Source organism: Aotus nancymaae, unplaced genomic scaffold (genome assembly GCF_030222135.1).
Source record: "Aotus nancymaae isolate 86718 unplaced genomic scaffold, 86718_ANA_hifiasm-v0.15.2.pri h1tg000058l, whole genome shotgun sequence".
Lineage (NCBI taxonomy): Eukaryota > Metazoa > Chordata > Mammalia > Primates > Aotidae > Aotus > Aotus nancymaae.
This window is the reverse complement of record NW_026988472.1, coordinates 46938130-46954764: the sequence shown is the minus strand read 5'-3', so window position 1 is coordinate 46954764 and position 16635 is coordinate 46938130. Positions and strand designations below refer to the sequence as shown.

The window sequence follows — 16635 nt, the reverse complement described above, 5'->3', positions numbered from 1 at the left end:
AGTCTCATTATAGATGAACTCACTAAAGAGATAAACATTTTGTAAGTCAGTTTGGGTTTTTCCTAAACCAAGTTAGTAATAGATATTCTTTCATTGCTGAAAGTGAGGTGGGATGAATTTCAAGGGCTCTCTGTAAATCTCACATTCCTTGTTATCCTCGGAGATGAAGTTTGATTAATCTTCATTTACCACTGATCGTTCTTTTATTGAAAAGTTTACAAGGTTCTCTATTCACATAAGAGCAGAATCAATTTGAAGATTTTCCTTTTAATCTAGACTCTTGAATTCAGTTGAAATGCTTTCAAAAAGTATTTAATTAAAAAATTTAAATAAAGAAGAAGTCAGTCTATGCTATGTGACTCTTATACAGTTTTGAGGTATTTAATAATTTTATTTCTTTTTAGTAATTATGGATATGTTTGATACAAAGATGAACAAGAGCCATATGCTCTAATATGAAATTGACACTGTAGTCTAAGATAAATGTTATCTGAGAAAAAGGAAATAGATAGTTGAAGAGGTATTATTAGGACCTTATACTCAAATCTCTCAAGAAAGAGTCATTTGTTGGGTCAGTTTGCTATGTGTCTCATTATACTATGTGTATTTCTCCATGACTGCAGCAGTGATGATATATCCCTTCTCAGGTCTGTGTTTCTTTTTTCTTTTTTGTTTTTTCCCTTGAATGTTAGGAACAATTGTACTTTGGGTTTGATAGTTCCTGCTTATCTCATAAAATTAAAAGAAAATTGGCACAAACACAAAAATAAGAAAATATAAAATAAAGGTTATTTAGCTTTACTTTTACTCCTGGGTAGATAGTAAGCACCAGGCCAGAATTTGTCTTTCATTAATTTATCCATTTACTTATTCAGTTTATGGTTTTCATGGTATTACAGCAATACAAATTTGAAATAGGTACAATCTTACCCAAGGTCTGCTATAGAGATGAAACTTATAACAACTAAAGCAAAAGAAAGGGCTAAATACTCCAAGTGCTCATCTTCAAATAAATAAAGTCCCATAAGGTTCTAAGTTGAGAGAGAACCTTTCTACTAGGGATGGGTTTGAGAGTATGGGGATAAGAGTTATAAGTGTTTGTATTAGTCTGTTTTTGCATTGCTATGAAGAAATACCTGAGACTGGGTAATTTATAAAGAAAAGAGGTTTAGTTGGCTCATGATTCCATAGGCTGTACAGGAAGCATGAGGTAGGCATCTGCTTGGCTTCTGGGGAGGCCTCAGGAAACTTTCAATTATGGCAGAAGGCAAAGGAGAAGCATGTACATCTTACATGGATGGAGCAGGAGCAAGGGGGACAGGGGAGGTGCCACACACTTTTAAATAACCAGATCTCACAAGAACTCACTCACTATCACATGAACACCAAAGGGGAAATACACCCCCACGATCCAATTCACCTCCCACCAGGCCCCACCTCCAACATTGGGGGTTATAATTTGACATGAGATTTGCGTGGGAACACAGATCCAAACTTTATCAGTGTTGAATTGGCTTTTCAAATGGCCCATAAAAAGTAGGTAGGATATTGAAAAGAAGATCTCAGGTGGGAAAAGTAGTAGAGGGAGGAAATAGCAAGACGGAAAGTATTTTGGTGGTCTTTGGGGCTCATGTGGGCACCCAAGGGGTAGTTAGACTAATGTAAAGTGACAAAAAAAAAGTTCTGGAAAGTAAAGTTTACACATGGATTAGTCAGAGATTGGGGAAAATTTGGATGTCAGGCTCAAAATTTATTGTATAAGTATAAACACTGGAATCTCTATGTAGAAGTGGTATAGGAGTGTTGGCTCTGATGATGCACCTTACAGACCTCCTGTAATGGGGAGCAGTTGTGTCAGGGCTCTGGCTCCTACAATCCCTTGTGGATCATGCACTCCGAAGATTGCTCCCAGCACTGACTTAGAATGATGGGGATACTAACGTGCACTGTCCCGGGAGACGGATTTCTTCGTTGGCTGACTTTGGCTCAGAAACTCCCTGACGGCTTTGCTGAACCTTCCTCAGACATTAAGGAAGTGTAGGACTCTCATCCAAGTCAAAGTGAGTCTGTCAGCTCTCTTAGCCTTGCCCAGCTCTGTCCATATTTTTCTTTATACAGGCATTTTTGCTAAAAAAAAGACAAAAAAAATCTACATTTGATCTCATTTTGATGTCTATATCTTTGTGGACCAGGACTAAGGTGTTTATGGGTAGCAACTTGATTGGAGGTGTCTGGTTAGGGAACTTGTTTCAAAGCTATGTTTGCACAACAAGTTTGCTGCTTTTTTTTACATTGCATGGATTTTTGAGGAGACTTTGGTGGGAACTGAAGTATATTATGGAGATCTACGGTATCCCCTAGGCTATCCTGGATGTTGGTAGTAGAAAGTCATTTAAATGTTTTCCCTTATTAAAAGAATGATCACACATATTATTTCATAGTGCAATCATAAACTACAACCAAAGTCATAAATATTGTGTATGACTAAAGAAAACAGATTACCACTAGGGAATTCAATGTAAACTAAAAATAATTAATAATAGTAATTTCTGCCCCTAGCTCAGTGCCTCTGAGGTAGAAAGAATTGATGTCTTAAATGCTTGATGAACACAGCTTAGAAATGTTTTTCTCCATTATTTTTTTCCCTCAGTATCCTTTCAATGCATTTTATCTGGAATTTTGGCATAGCCATAACATGTCTTAATTTGCAGTGCTCCTTCTTTGAATAATCTGTGAAAGAACTCTTTTGACAGCCAGAAATGACTTTAACTCAATTTAATATTAATAAAGGTATATGTTGAAGCATGTACATTGTTTTCCTGTTACTCAGATTTGTGTTATGCTTTCTTTTGCATTGAAATACTTCTATGTTTAGGGCCTTGACATTGGTTGACTTGGATATCATGGTAATGTCACAACTTTAGGCTGTGACTTTGCTGCAGGTGCTATTAGAAGGAGATAATAGGCTGGCAGGCAGAGGAGGGGAAGACTGGATTCCCACAAATGCTATGGCCTTGGCAAGTCACACACATTGCATGGGTCTATGAAAATAACATCTCCGGGAATAACTGAAATGAATAAATAAAGACTGCTCGGAAAGTTAACAAGAGTGAAGGGATGAGGGAGCAAGCAGAGAGGAGCCTGGGTGTTGACTGAGAGCACTTTAAGGGCACTGCTTTGGCAGCACTAAAGGAGTGGTTAGACATGTGGGAGGGATGAGGTCAGAGGAAGCCACCTAGGGGATGCCTGAGCCCACAAGACTAAGCCAAGACTGAACATTGTAAGTAGAAGGGAAGAAGAAAATGACCCGTGCTTTTGATTTGCATGCACAATTGGAGAATAGGAGCTTTTGATATCCTTTGGGAAAAGTGTATGTTTCTTCCTGAGTGACTGAGGGGTTATTGAGCAAACTGAAAAGTGATCATGCCTCTTGTCTTTATATGCAAAGCTATCCTGTTGTTCTTTTGTTGCTTGGTGAATATTATGGTGAATTGATGTTCTGTTTATCCATTAAGACTTCTACTCATCTGCTTTCCCACTAAGAACAAAGATGCATTCCAAAATTGAAAAAAAGTTTAATGGGCACTTTCCATTGACCTTATGGCTCTTTGATTTTGTTGGCATTCTTGACTATTCTGTTTATAGTAAAATATGTTTCACTCTCTAGTAAAATGGATTTTCTTCTACTAAATGTTCTTGTGCAGAAAAAATGTGGAAAAGCCCTATAATTCATTGTTAGCAGTAGTTTCATAAAATTGACCATTATTTAAATTGAGGGTGGTAGAGGTAGAAAAGAACATCTATTTGTGCTGTTTCCAGGAAAATTTTTGCAATGAGTAAAACTGAGTGATTTTTGGTATTCTTAAAAAATATGTAACACATTTTATACAAAGAAGATACTCAAAACCAGGTATCATTTATCTTTTAGGTGAATGAAAAAGAGACCAAGTGAAAAAACTAAGTGATTTAATGACCTGAATGTATCCCATAGAGTGGAAAATAAAATACAGGATCCCAAACTTTGACCTTCTATGTCATCATCATCTTTGAAATATACAGGTAGGTGGTTATATTCATTTTGAGAGTTGACCCAGAAGCTATGAAATAGAAAGTGGCCCAGACAACAGTGCCAGTCTGACCAAGAGATTTAGTATTGTTGCAAATATAAGTAGGATAGTATTGTTTTCTTCTTTGTGAATGTGAAAATATGTGACCTTGTGTTTTTTTAAAAAGTTTATCTAGAGCTGTATGTGACATATAAAGATGTACTACACAGAATTAAATCTCCACAGCAAAGATAACTATGACAATAGCAATAGTGGTAGCTACAGCTTACAAAGTACTCATTCTATGCTTAGCCTAGTGCTAAAGTGCATTCCATAGATTTTCTGATCAACCCTTATAACAAGATTAATTAGAGGTAAGTATTTTCACCATTTTGTGAATATGGAAACTGAGGCATAGGGAGGCTAAGACATTTGCTAAGGTTCATATGTCTAATATGACTAGTCCAGGTCTGTTTGTCTTTCTCCAAAGTTAGTACTCTTAACTAGGGCAGAATATTTGACTGGTAAACTGAGTGGTGGTCAGGATAAACCAGAACTTTCACACATTTTGTTTTTCTAAATGGATATCCAATTGTAGAGTGAGTTGAATCAAAATCAACTGACTGATTCAAGTCTTTGACATGTAACTATTATGTGGCCTGGTCTCTTACGATGTCTTATGGTCATTAATTCTTTGGGAACAAGAATCTGCAAGTAGGTACAGTTTTGTCAAAAACTCAAATTTCAAGAAATTGAGTTTTAAAGGTCGAATTGGCTTTTATTAATAATCCATGAATTGGATAGCATCTAGTTTACAAAATAGAAAGGAGCTTCGATTAGCTGAGCAGAGAGGGTGGGCTTTATAGGCAGAAAAAGCTGAAGAAGGCAGAAACAAGGAACAAAATGCAGATTGGTCCTTTCTAAGTTGCTTTCCTTATAGGGAATATTGTTGGCTTAATGGAATTTGGCTATCCTCTCTCTTCTGATTTCTTCAAAAGGTCAGATCTTACAAGTAAACAGTATAGGTTTCAGTATGGTGACATGCAACCTTAGCATGACTGACTTCATTTTGGGTTGATCTATTGGGGCCTCATACAGGAGTTCAGCCCAAATCAAAGGCCTTCCACAAATTTTATTTAACAGTTTCCAGGCTAGGGCCAAGAACATTGGATTTAGGCAATAGTAGGAGAAACAAGGCGAAGAAGCAGAGTCCTCCATTTTAGGGTTCTTGAAATCCACAGATGGCCACTGAAGATACAGAATAGACAAATTCTGTGAACTACAGTGATGGTCTTCAAACTTATTTGTATACATGTTACCTCAGTAAGAGAAAAACAAAAAACAAATAGTAAGAATGTCAATATGGATGTGTGTCTGTATATGTAGATAGAGCATTACAAATACTATACATATAACTAGATTAATATATTAAGAGATCTTAAAATCAGTTTTTAAGCATTCATCAAGTTTATTAAAATTTTGTGAAGTAACGGATTGAAGATTGTCTTGTGTTTTTTAATATTACTGAAACACATTGTAGTGATTTGTTTTCTTGGTCTGGATGTTTAATTTTTAAAATATTTTTCAAATTGTGGTGACTTCATGCTGCCATTAGTCAATTTTTAAGTGGGGAAATACACTTTTGTGGTGATATTGATGGTTAACAGTAATGGATGTTAATCCATATTTCAGGTAGTCTCCTTAATTCCAACTTTTCTTGGCTGATTTATCTTTGGATCTGATTGTATTAGTATTTTTCAAATTGCATATCACAACAGCCTATTGATAGATTACAATATTAATAATAATTATTTAATAAAATAGAAAAAATGTCAGAGTACATTATTAATAAGTATTGTTCTGAGAAGCTCTCATTTCAATTATATTCTGGTATCTCTATATCTGTATATATTTACATGTCAGTATATGCATATCTGAATACTGAATTATGATATCAAATATGGTGATCAAACACTTTTGAAAGTGTTAAATTATATCATTATTGTATTTACCCAAAACCTGTAGCTGTTGAAGGGCTTATAGTAGGAGAAGGAGAAATGTAAAGTCTACTAGTTTCTTGCTTTTCTTTTGTACTTGCATTATTAACACTGTTTCTAATGCTTAATTCCTTTGCACAGAGCTCTTTAAACCAATTGTGTTCACTTAGTTACAACTAAATAATATAATCTGTGAATTCACTTAACAAGGCATATAGCAGCTGCAATAGAACAAGAGTATTACAGGTGCCCTGATAGACCCCTTGATAACTCTTTTACCTTGGGAAATTTCCAGTACCATACCTGATTCATAACCTTCAAACATCCTCACTGAGAGAGGGTGCCAGTGGCAATCTTTATGTGAACTAATTAGTAAAGCTTAATTTCTTTCTAATTTTTTAGACATAAAATATATTTAAATAAAAGTGCTGATATTTTCAACCCGCACCCCAATGGGTCATTTTCGGTCATGCTCTGTTGAGTGTGTCCCCTGTTTGTAGGAGACATTGACTCATAGGCGTGCTGACCAGGGGTTGCAGCTACCCCTGTCTTCTGTTGTGACCTCATCTCACACCAATCTTGTGCTTATCTGCCTGCTCTAGTCTAACCACACTGAATGTACCAAATAAGTGCCTGCCTCAGCACATTCCCACATTTCCAAGATCCCCATGAGGTTGGTTTCTTGTCATCATGCAGGACTTGTCCCAGAAGACAACCTCTTAGAGAGGCCTTCTCTACTCACTGTATTTTATGTAGCTCATTTCTCTCTTTCCACAGCCCCTACTCTTTGTTCCATTATGCTCTTATTTATTTTTTATTTTCACAGAACTTACTACTATCTATTTAATGCTCCTTCACTCTACTTCAGACTCCCTTAGAACAGGACCCTGGTCTCCACTATTCACTTCCCTATCCCCAGTACATTGCCAAGGCTGAAAAGATTCGGTGAATGACTAAGCACTTCTGTTCTTCTGCTTCACTCGGGCCAGTCCCTTTGGGTCTCCTCTCCTTATTTGTTTCCAAAAGTGGTTTTTCCTCATATCATTTGGCAGAGATACTGTATTAGGAAGGATAGGGTAATGGAAGGTGAGCCAAATGCTATGAGAACTCCCTGGAAGAAAGGCTCATGACCCAGGGGTTGAGGATGGAGACTGATCCTCGAAATCCTTATGGCTCACATCTGGTAATAAGATGATCAGGCCACCTATGCATTTGGGAACACAAACCTGAAAATGCTGATGTAGTATGCTATTAGCTCTACAAAATTTTGTGTCCTATAGACAATTTCCATGATTAGAAACTTGATTTCCAACTGGAAATGTCTCCTTGAGATACAATTAGTAGAGACTGCTAAGTTTTATCCCTGTAGATAAAATCCTACAGTCTGAACTTAGAATCAAGCATATCAACTGTAGCGGAATCTCTTATCCTGCCTTATGTCTTAGATGAATAAAAGAATGAATAAATAAATAAACTATAGCAAATAATGAAAGCCAAGTCTGGCCAGTCTCTGACTTTGTTCAGCTATGCAGTCTACATAAGGGTTTGGTTAAACCATGACCCACAGGCCAATTCCAGGCCAGCACCACTTTTCATAAATGAAATTCTGTTGGAATGCACAAATGCTCACTGATTGTCATAGTGCCTTATGTACTACAACAACAGAGCTGAATGCTTGTGAGAGACTGTATGGCCCACAAAGCCTAAAATATTTACTATCTGGCCCTTTGCAGGAAAAGTTTGCTGACCCTGAGGCTAGAGAATGTCACTTAGGGCATTGATTTTTTTTTGTTTGTTTATAAAATGAGTTGGATTTAATGGTGTCTGAGATCCTTTTCATAGCTCACATTTGATTTCCCTTGAATATAACACTATGTCCATAAAGAAATTCAAGGTGATACTGACTTAAGGTTGTGCTCATCATCTTCTCAGAAAACATATGATTTCAAGAAGTTATGTTCTCATTAAATGGGCATGAAAGTTTTACCACATATATCTCTAAGACATATGGAATATTCCAGATTTGAGTTCATTTCTGTGGTTTGATATTTAAGTGCTTGGAGCAATAGATTCATTATGTGGCTTAGTACCTTTCCACTGCTTTCCCCAGGGGCTTTGCTAATTGTAAAGTAACTCAGAACTCTAGATAAATGGGTTCACTTACAATCTATAATGCTTTAAGTGTGGTTCTGGCATATATTTCAAAATAACTAAGGGAGTAAATTTCAAATGTCTCACTATAAAAAATGATAGATAAGTGATGTGATGAATATGGTAATTTGCTTGATTTAATCATACCACATTATATGCACATATCAAAACATCACATCATACCCCTTAAGTTTGTACAATTATGATTTGTCCATTGAAAATAAAACGAATTCTAAAAGAAATGAAAATAATGTTAAATATAATGTTAAAATCACAGTTGAATTTCTTTGACTTGCTGTGAGGTCATTTTTGAGCCAGATAAAGAAAATTATTAGTCAATACACACCACAGGAGAAAAACTCTGGTTTAGGAAGAAAACTGTCTTGATTAAATTAGAATCAATTATATTATCTTGATAGGTTTTCTTGTTTTGGTTTAAATTATAAATGCTTAAGTAAATAAAAGCCTCATGGATACCTTTCAAAGATCATTAGATCTGCAAAAATTTTGTTTAGGTCACAAAATTTGCATTGGATATTTCTTTCCATACTCGTCATCTTTTCCCTGTTACTATTGACTGCACCCTATATCATGGGCCACTGAATATGAACATCACCATCAAATCATGTAGTCAAGTGTTTCTGACAAACTGCACAAAAATAAGTAGAATACATTGAATTTTGATCTGAGGATAAGTAGTAAGTTGCAATTCAGGCCTTTTGTCTTTCCATTCATTAAACATTTATTGAACCTCTACTGTGTGGCAGTCCTGTTTCAGGAGCTAAAATACCTATTTTATGTTAACTTTTATAGATTGTAAATCTATAGAAATTTACAGATTTCTGACAATTGCCACCCTGGCAATGCCTGGAGATGCTCCATCCTCCCCAAGGCGGGCTTCTTTATATGGGATGTTGGTGTGAATGGGGGAAGACCAGGCACCTTGTCGACCTAAGGATAAGGCAGAGAAAAGGGCAGTGACATGGTGCTGGGGCAGGACAGCCTCTTCATTCAAGAGGCCTGATTCATAATTCTCACACTGTTCTGCTTCCCAGACACAAACAGGAGGCTGAGTTTTCAGCCTAGGGTGAGAGGAGCCCTTTTGGGTCTTCATAGTGCCCAGATACCCACTCCCAGCCAAGCTTAAATAGCTGCGTCTCCCTTGGGATATAGAATGGGAGGACCAGGGTGGGGTCTATGAAATGTGAAAATTCTTTGAAAATCATCCATCTATCTTCAATGGTGACCCAACAGTAATAAAAATAGCATCTTGGACTGGCAGTAGGTAACTTTTTTGCCTTTGGACAAGAAACTCCCTTCATAATGTACTAGTATGTGAAATAAGGGAATTGGACTAATTAACTTGGAGGTCTTACTCAATTCTTTTTTTTTTTTTAATTTTATTTTTTTTAATTTTACTTTAGGTGTATACTATATCCAGCATTTCTCCCCATGTTATCCCTCCCCACCCTCCCCATCCCAGGCTGTCCCTCTCCTACTCCCCGCAACTGCCCCCAGTGTGTGATGCTCCTCTCCCTGAGTCCACGTGTTCTCATTATTCAACACCCACCTATGAGTGAGAACATGTGGTGTTTGGTTTTCTGTTCTTGTGTCAGTTTGCTGAGAATGATGGCTTCCAGATTCATCCAACTCCCTACAAAGGACATGAACTCATCATTTTTTATGGCTGCATAGTATTCCATGGTGTATATGTGCCACATTTTCCCTGTCCAGTCTATCATTGATGGGCATTTGGGTTGGTTCCAGGTCCTTGCTATTGTACATAGGGCTGCAATGAACATACTTGTGCATGTGTCTTTATAGTAGAACGATTTATAGTTCTTTGGGTATATACCCAGTAATGGGATTGCTGGGTCAAATGGAATTTCTATTTCTAGATCCTTGAGGAATCGCCACACTGTCTTCCACAATGGTTGAACTAACTTACACTCCCACCAACTGTGTAGGAGTGTTCCTATTTCTCCACATCCTCTCCAGCATCTGTTGTCTCCAGATTTTTTAATGATCGTCATTCTAACTGGCGTGAGGTGGTATCTCAATGTGGTTTTGATTTGCATTTCTCTAATGACCAGTGATGAGCATTTTTTCATATGTTTGTTGTCCTCATATATGTTTTCTTTTGAAAAGTGTCTGTTCATATCCTTCACCCACTTTTGAATGGGGTTGTTTGTTTTTTTCTTGTATATCTGTATTAGTTCTTGGTATATTCTGGATATTAGCCCTTTGTCAGATGGGTGTATTGCAAAAATTTTTTTCCCATTCTGCTGGTTGCTGGTTCACTCTAATGGTGGTTTCTTTTGCTGTACAGAAGCTCTGAATTTTAATTAGATCCCATTTTTCTATCTTGGCTATTGTTGCCATTGCTTTTGGTGTTTTAGTCATGAAGTCCTTGCCTATGCCTATGTCCTGGATAGTTTTGCCTACATTTTCTTCTAGTGTTTTTATGGTGTTAGGTTTTATGTTTAAATCTTTAATCCAACTGGAGTTAATTTTAGTGTAAGGTGACAGGAAGGGGTCCAGTTTCTGCTTTCTGCACATTGCTAGCCAGTTTTCTCAACACCATTTATTAAACAGGGAATCCTTTCCCCATTGCTTGTTTTTGTCAGGTTTGTCAAAGATCAGATGGTTGTACATGTGTGGTGTTGCCTCTGGGGCTTCTGTTCTGTTCCATTGGTCTATGTCTCTATGTTTTGATTACTGTAGCCTTGTAGTATAGTTTGAAGTCCGGCCGTGTGATGCCTCCAGTTTTATTCTTTTTGCTTAGGATTGTCTTGGCTATGCGGGCTTTCTTGTGATTCCATATGAAGTTTAAGGTGGTTTTTTCCAGTTCTGTGAAGAAGGTCATTGGTAGCTTGATGGGGATAGCATTGAATCTGTATATTACTTTGGGCAGCATGGCCATTTTCACGATATTGATTCTTCCTAACCATGAACATGGAATGTTTCTCCATCTCTTTGTGTCCTCTCTTATTTCGTTGAGCAGTGGTTTGTGGTTCTCCTTGAAGAGGTCCTTTACATTCTTTGTTAGTTGTATTCCTAGGTATTTTATTCTCTTTGTAGCAATTGTGAATGGGAGTTTGCTCTTGATTTGGCTCTCTGTCTGTTTTTGGTATACAGGAATGCTTGTGAATTCTGCGCATTGATTTTGTATCCTGAGACTTTGCTGAAGTTGCTTATCAGTTTGAGAAGATTTTGGGCTGAGACAATGTGGTCTTCTAGATATACAGTCATGTTGTCTGCAAATAGAGACAGTTTGACTTCCTCCTTTCCTGTTTGAATATGCTTTATTTCTTTTTCTTGCCTGATTGCTCTGGCTAGAACTTCCAGTACTATATTGAATAGGAGTGGTGAGAGAGGGCATCCTTGTCTAGTGCCTGATATCAAAGGGAATTCTTCCAGCTTTGCCCATTCAGTATGATAATGGCTGTAGGTTTGTCATAATGGCTTTTATCATTTTATGATATGTTCTGTCAATACCTAGTTTATTGAGATTTTTTTACTGTGAAGGGCTGTTGAATTTTATCGAAGGCCTTCTCTGCATCTATTGAGATAATCATGTGGTTTTTGTCTTTGGTTCTGTTTATGTGATGGATTACATTTATGGTTTGCCTATGTTGAACCAGTCTTGCATCCCTGGGATGAAGCCTACTTGATCATGATGGATAAGCTTTTTGATGTGCTATTGCAATCAGTTTGCCAGTATTTTATTGAAGATTTTTGTGTCGATGTTCATCGTGGGTATTGGCCTGAAGTTTTCTTTTCTTGTTGAATCTCTGCCCGGTTTTGGTATGAGGATGATGTTGGTCTCATAAAATTAGTTAGGGAGGATTTTCTCCTTTTGTATTGTTTGATATAGTTTTAGAAGGAATGGAACCAGCTCCTCTTTGTACATCTGGTAGAATTCGGCTGTGGACCTGGACTTCTTTTTGGTTGGTAGGCTATTGATTGCTGCCTCTACTTCAGCCCTTGTTATTGGTCTATTCAGGGTTTCAACTTCCTCCTGCTTTAGACTTGGTAGAGTACAAGTGTCCAGGAATTTATACATTTCTTCCTGGTTTACTAGTTTATGTGCATAGAGCTGTTTGTAGTAATCTCTGATGGTAGTTTGTATTTCTGTGGGATCAGTGATGATGTCCCTTTTTTCTTTTTTCTTGCATCTATTTGATTCTTCTCTGTTTTCTTTTTTATTAATCTGGCTCGCGGTCTGTCTATTTTGTTGATCTTTTCAAAAAAACCAGCTCCTGGATTTATTGATTTTTTTGAAGGGTTTTTTGTGTCTTTATCTCCTTCAGTTCGGCTCTGATCTTAGTTATTTCTTGTCTTCTTTCAGCTTTTGAGTTTCTTTGATCTTGCTCCTCTAGCTCTTTCAATTTTGATGATAGGGCGTCAATTTTAGATCTGTCCTTGTTTCTCTTGTGGGCATTTATTGCCATAAATTTCCCTCTCAACACTGCTTTAAAGGTGTCCCAGAGATTCTGGTAAGTTGTGTCTTCATTGTGATTGGTTTCGAAGAACATCTTTATTTCTGCCTTCATTTAATTGTTTATCCAGTTGACACTCAGAAGCAAGTTGTTCAGTTTCTAAGTGTTTATGCTGGTTTGAGTGTGTTTCTTAATCCTGAGTTCTAGTCTGATTGAGCTGTGGTCTGATAGACTGTTTGTTATGATTTCCATTCTTTTGCATTTGCTGAGGAGTGATTTGCTTCCAATGATGTGGTCAATTTTATAGTAGGTGCAATGTGGTACTGAGATAAATGTATATTCTGTGGATTTGAGGTGGAGTGTTATATATATGTCTATTAGGTCCGCTTGGTCCAGCTCTGCATTCAAGTCCTGGATGTTCTTTTTAATTTTCTGTCTCATTGATCTAATATTGACAGTGGAGTGTTGGAGTCTCCCACTATTATTGTGTGGGAGTCTAAATCTTGTTTTAGGTTGTTAAGAACTCACGTTATGTATCTGGGTGCTCCTGTGTTGGGTGCGTATATATTTAGGATAGTTAGCTCTTCTTGTTGGATTGATCCTTTTACCGTTATGTAGTGTCCTTCTTTGTCTCTTTTGATCTTTGTTGGTTTGAAGTCCATTTTATCAGAGATTAGGCACCCGGCCATCTCCGCCTTTCAGCTCCCTCTCTCTCCAGTCATGGGGTAGGGGCCTGCTGCTGCGCTGCTCTGTCCTTCCTCCCGCTTACAGCTCCCTCTCTCTCCAGGCAGGGGGAGGGGCAATAGCTGGGTCCACAGGCTTTCCTGGCCGGCTTTGGGCTTACGTGTCTGTTTAGGTCTGTGCACCAATCCGGGACACCATCCTGGATTATTATTCAGCTCCACGCTTGTAATTCCCGGCACTCGACTGGCAAAGATCCCCTGTTCTATGTATTGCTGAGGCTTTGGGGGAAGCACTGTATCTGGACTGGAGTGCCAGAGGGACAGCCTCCAACTCGCTGGTCAGATGCACTTTCTGGGTGAAGCAGCACCCCTCCCCGCTTTGCTCTGCCTTGCCTGGGCTTTGCTTACCGTAGGATCAGACCCGTTGTAATGCCCCTGGCACCTCGGTTGAAGCTAGGAGATCTCTGGATTTCTGCGTCTCTCTCGCTGGGTGTTGTGTGCTGGAGTTGTGTCTATTCAGCCATCTTGGAGAGTGCTTACTCAATTCTTACTTGCAATGGTTTTTGAACTTACATTTGCCTCCCAAATTAACTCTGCTTATATGAAGCTCATGCTCCAGTGATATTACAATAGCAGATGCAGCCATGGAAGTGCCTGTTTGTATTCCATAGGCACTCACCATCTCTGCTGGCCTATGCTGTAAGCACCTATGACTCTGCCAGAGGCTGTTGTCTGGTTGCTGAGGCATGCTTGACTAGAAATACAGGAGCATTAAAATATTCAGAAATGATCCTCCATTAATGCCAAATATGAATTGAATAAAGATACCCCAACATTCTTGTTCCCTGGGGGAGACATCTCTGAAGTTGGTTCTCACCCACAGCAGTAACCTGTTGGTTAATGCATACTGTGTTGGTCTCCTTCCCTTCCTCTCTTATGTCACCTCCCAAAAAACGAATTGCACTCAGATCCTTATCTCAAGGTCTTCATCTGGAGCAATCCAACTGAAGATCAGCCCCAAACAAGTTCTATTGTGATTCATCTAGTAGCATGCACATTAATTCACAGCAGGCAGGTCTTTGAGGAATGCATTTTATTTGCCCCCACCAGGGTAGCCAAATTTGGTAAATGAAAATACAGTACTCTATTTAAATCTGAGTTTCAGATAACGGTAAATAATTGCTTAGCATAAGTATATCCCATTCCAAATATTGGATGAGATATACTGAAAAAAATTCATTGTTTACTTGAAATTTAAACATAATGGCAGTCATCCTTAATTTTTCTGTCATCCCGAAACCCAACTCCTGTTGGAGGGCATTAGGCATTGAAGCTGAGTGAATTCCACAGCTGGGGAAAGGAAGGGTAGATTGGGATTGGCTTAGGAGATGCAAAATGTGGAGAGAGTAAAGTAGACCTAAAGCACAATGTCCAGGGATGAAGCTGAATCAAGAACCCAAGAGTAGATGTGTGGGGGCTGGTGAATAAGGAATTATCAGTTTAGTGGACGTGGGCAAGGAGACAAAAACAAGGTACAGCACAACAAAACTGCAACCAGCAATCTCAAACCTTGTGGGGAGGGAGATACTGAAGTGACCAAACTTGTACAAACATCATTCATTTCCCTATCCCTATTGCCTAGCATGATGCCTAACTCATTTTTGGTGATCAGTAAACACTGAATGAATGATAGGAAAGGAAGATTGATAGAAATATGAAATTTTGCCAACTGTGAGTTTTATGGATTATGGTGCCCAGTGAAAAATGCACAGGGCCTTTTTGAGCAATGGCTTGCATCTTATTATAAATGCATAGAAAATATGAATTGCTATCTGAATTCTAAGTAATGAGCTTTTCTAATGCTTTTCTCATTTTTCATTGTAGGTACAATTCAACTTAAATCTTTCATGGTTAGACAGGTTTTTGAATGCCACTTGTATGTTCAAAGCTAATTTACTTAATAGCCACCTTATCTGAACCTTGAACAATATTACTGAAGCATTTAGATTGAGAGGAAGAGTTTGGGCGGAACATCTCCCATCCAATTTCAAAAGACTAATCAATTTACATTTTTAATGACATTTCCTTTTCTTTCTTCAGGAAGGCTGAAAGGGAGGATAAAATCTCATTCTATGTTTATTATTTCTAACTATAAGTTCAAAGTTGAGAAAGATTGGTTTTATTCTCAGCAAATCATGTGATTTTTTCTTACTCTTTTACAGAGAAAACAAAAGGAAAAAGAAAGATAAATGACAGCACGTAGATAACACAAAAGTAGAGCCAACATTTCCTCAGTTTTACTTTTGCTTTACAAAATGCAAGCAGGCTGCTCTCCAAAGGGTAGTTCCAACTTAAAATCATTTATTCTGTGGGTGATCTATTTTTTAGAGTTAACATTTTGAGTTAACACTGTATCAGCTGCATAAGAAGGGCTGAAATCTATATACAGGCATGGTCAGTTATTCAGACCAATTCTATGCATAAAATATTTTTAGAAAATCTTATAATTACTGAAGAGCAAACAAAAGCATGAAAGTGAAGGAAAATGTAAAATAAAAAGTGTTTGTGAGGATATGAAGAAATTGGAACCCTTGTACATTGCTGGTCGAAATGTAATATGGTACAGCTACTATGGAAAACAGTTGGGTAATTCCTGAAAAAGTTAACTATAGAAATTCCATATGACCCAGCAATTCTACTCTTAGGTATATGCTGAAAAGCCCCAAATCTGCAGAAACACAAAAATATTTCTCTACACTCCCCACTGTTGAAGATTACACTTTTCAAATTTTTATAAGGTTCAGTTTTTCAACTCTTTGGACTATTTAAGAATGCGTTCTCTGGTGATCATTAAAAAATCTGGAGACAACAGATGCTGGAGAGGATGTGGAGAAATAGGAACACTTTTACACCGTTGGTGGGAGTGTAAATTAGTTCAACCATTGTGGAAGACAGTGTGGCGATTCCTCAAGGACCTAGAAATAGAAATTCCATTTGACCCAGCAATCCCATTACTGGGCATATACCCAAAGGATTATAAATCATTCTACTATAAGGACACATGCACACGAATGTTCACTGTAGCACAGTTTACAAGAGCAAAGACCTGGAACCAACCCAAATGCCCATCAATGATAGACTGGACAGGGAAAATGTGGCACATATACACCATGGAATATTATGCAGCCATCAAAAATGATGAGTTCGTGTCCTTTGTAGGGACATGGATGAACCTGGAAACCATCATTCTCAGCAAACTGACACAAGAACACAAAATCAAACACCACATGTTCTCACTCATAGATGGGTGTTGAAC

The 16635-nt window shown here is 37.8% G+C and overlaps 1 protein-coding gene across 2 annotated transcripts in view; it reads left to right on the top strand.

The window, feature by feature from the left end:
- The window catches only part of FRMPD4 (FERM and PDZ domain containing 4), a 900683-nt gene that overhangs the window by 34201 nt on the left and 849847 nt on the right, over positions 1-16635 (top strand). For both annotated transcript variants that reach the window (XM_012435175.2, XM_021674826.2), the window contains exon 2: positions 3929-4059. In XM_012435175.2, the coding sequence (XP_012290598.1) occupies positions 4032-4059 (28 nt within the window). In that variant the 5' untranslated portion in view covers positions 3929-4031. The remainder of the gene's footprint in view (positions 1-3928; positions 4060-16635) is intronic.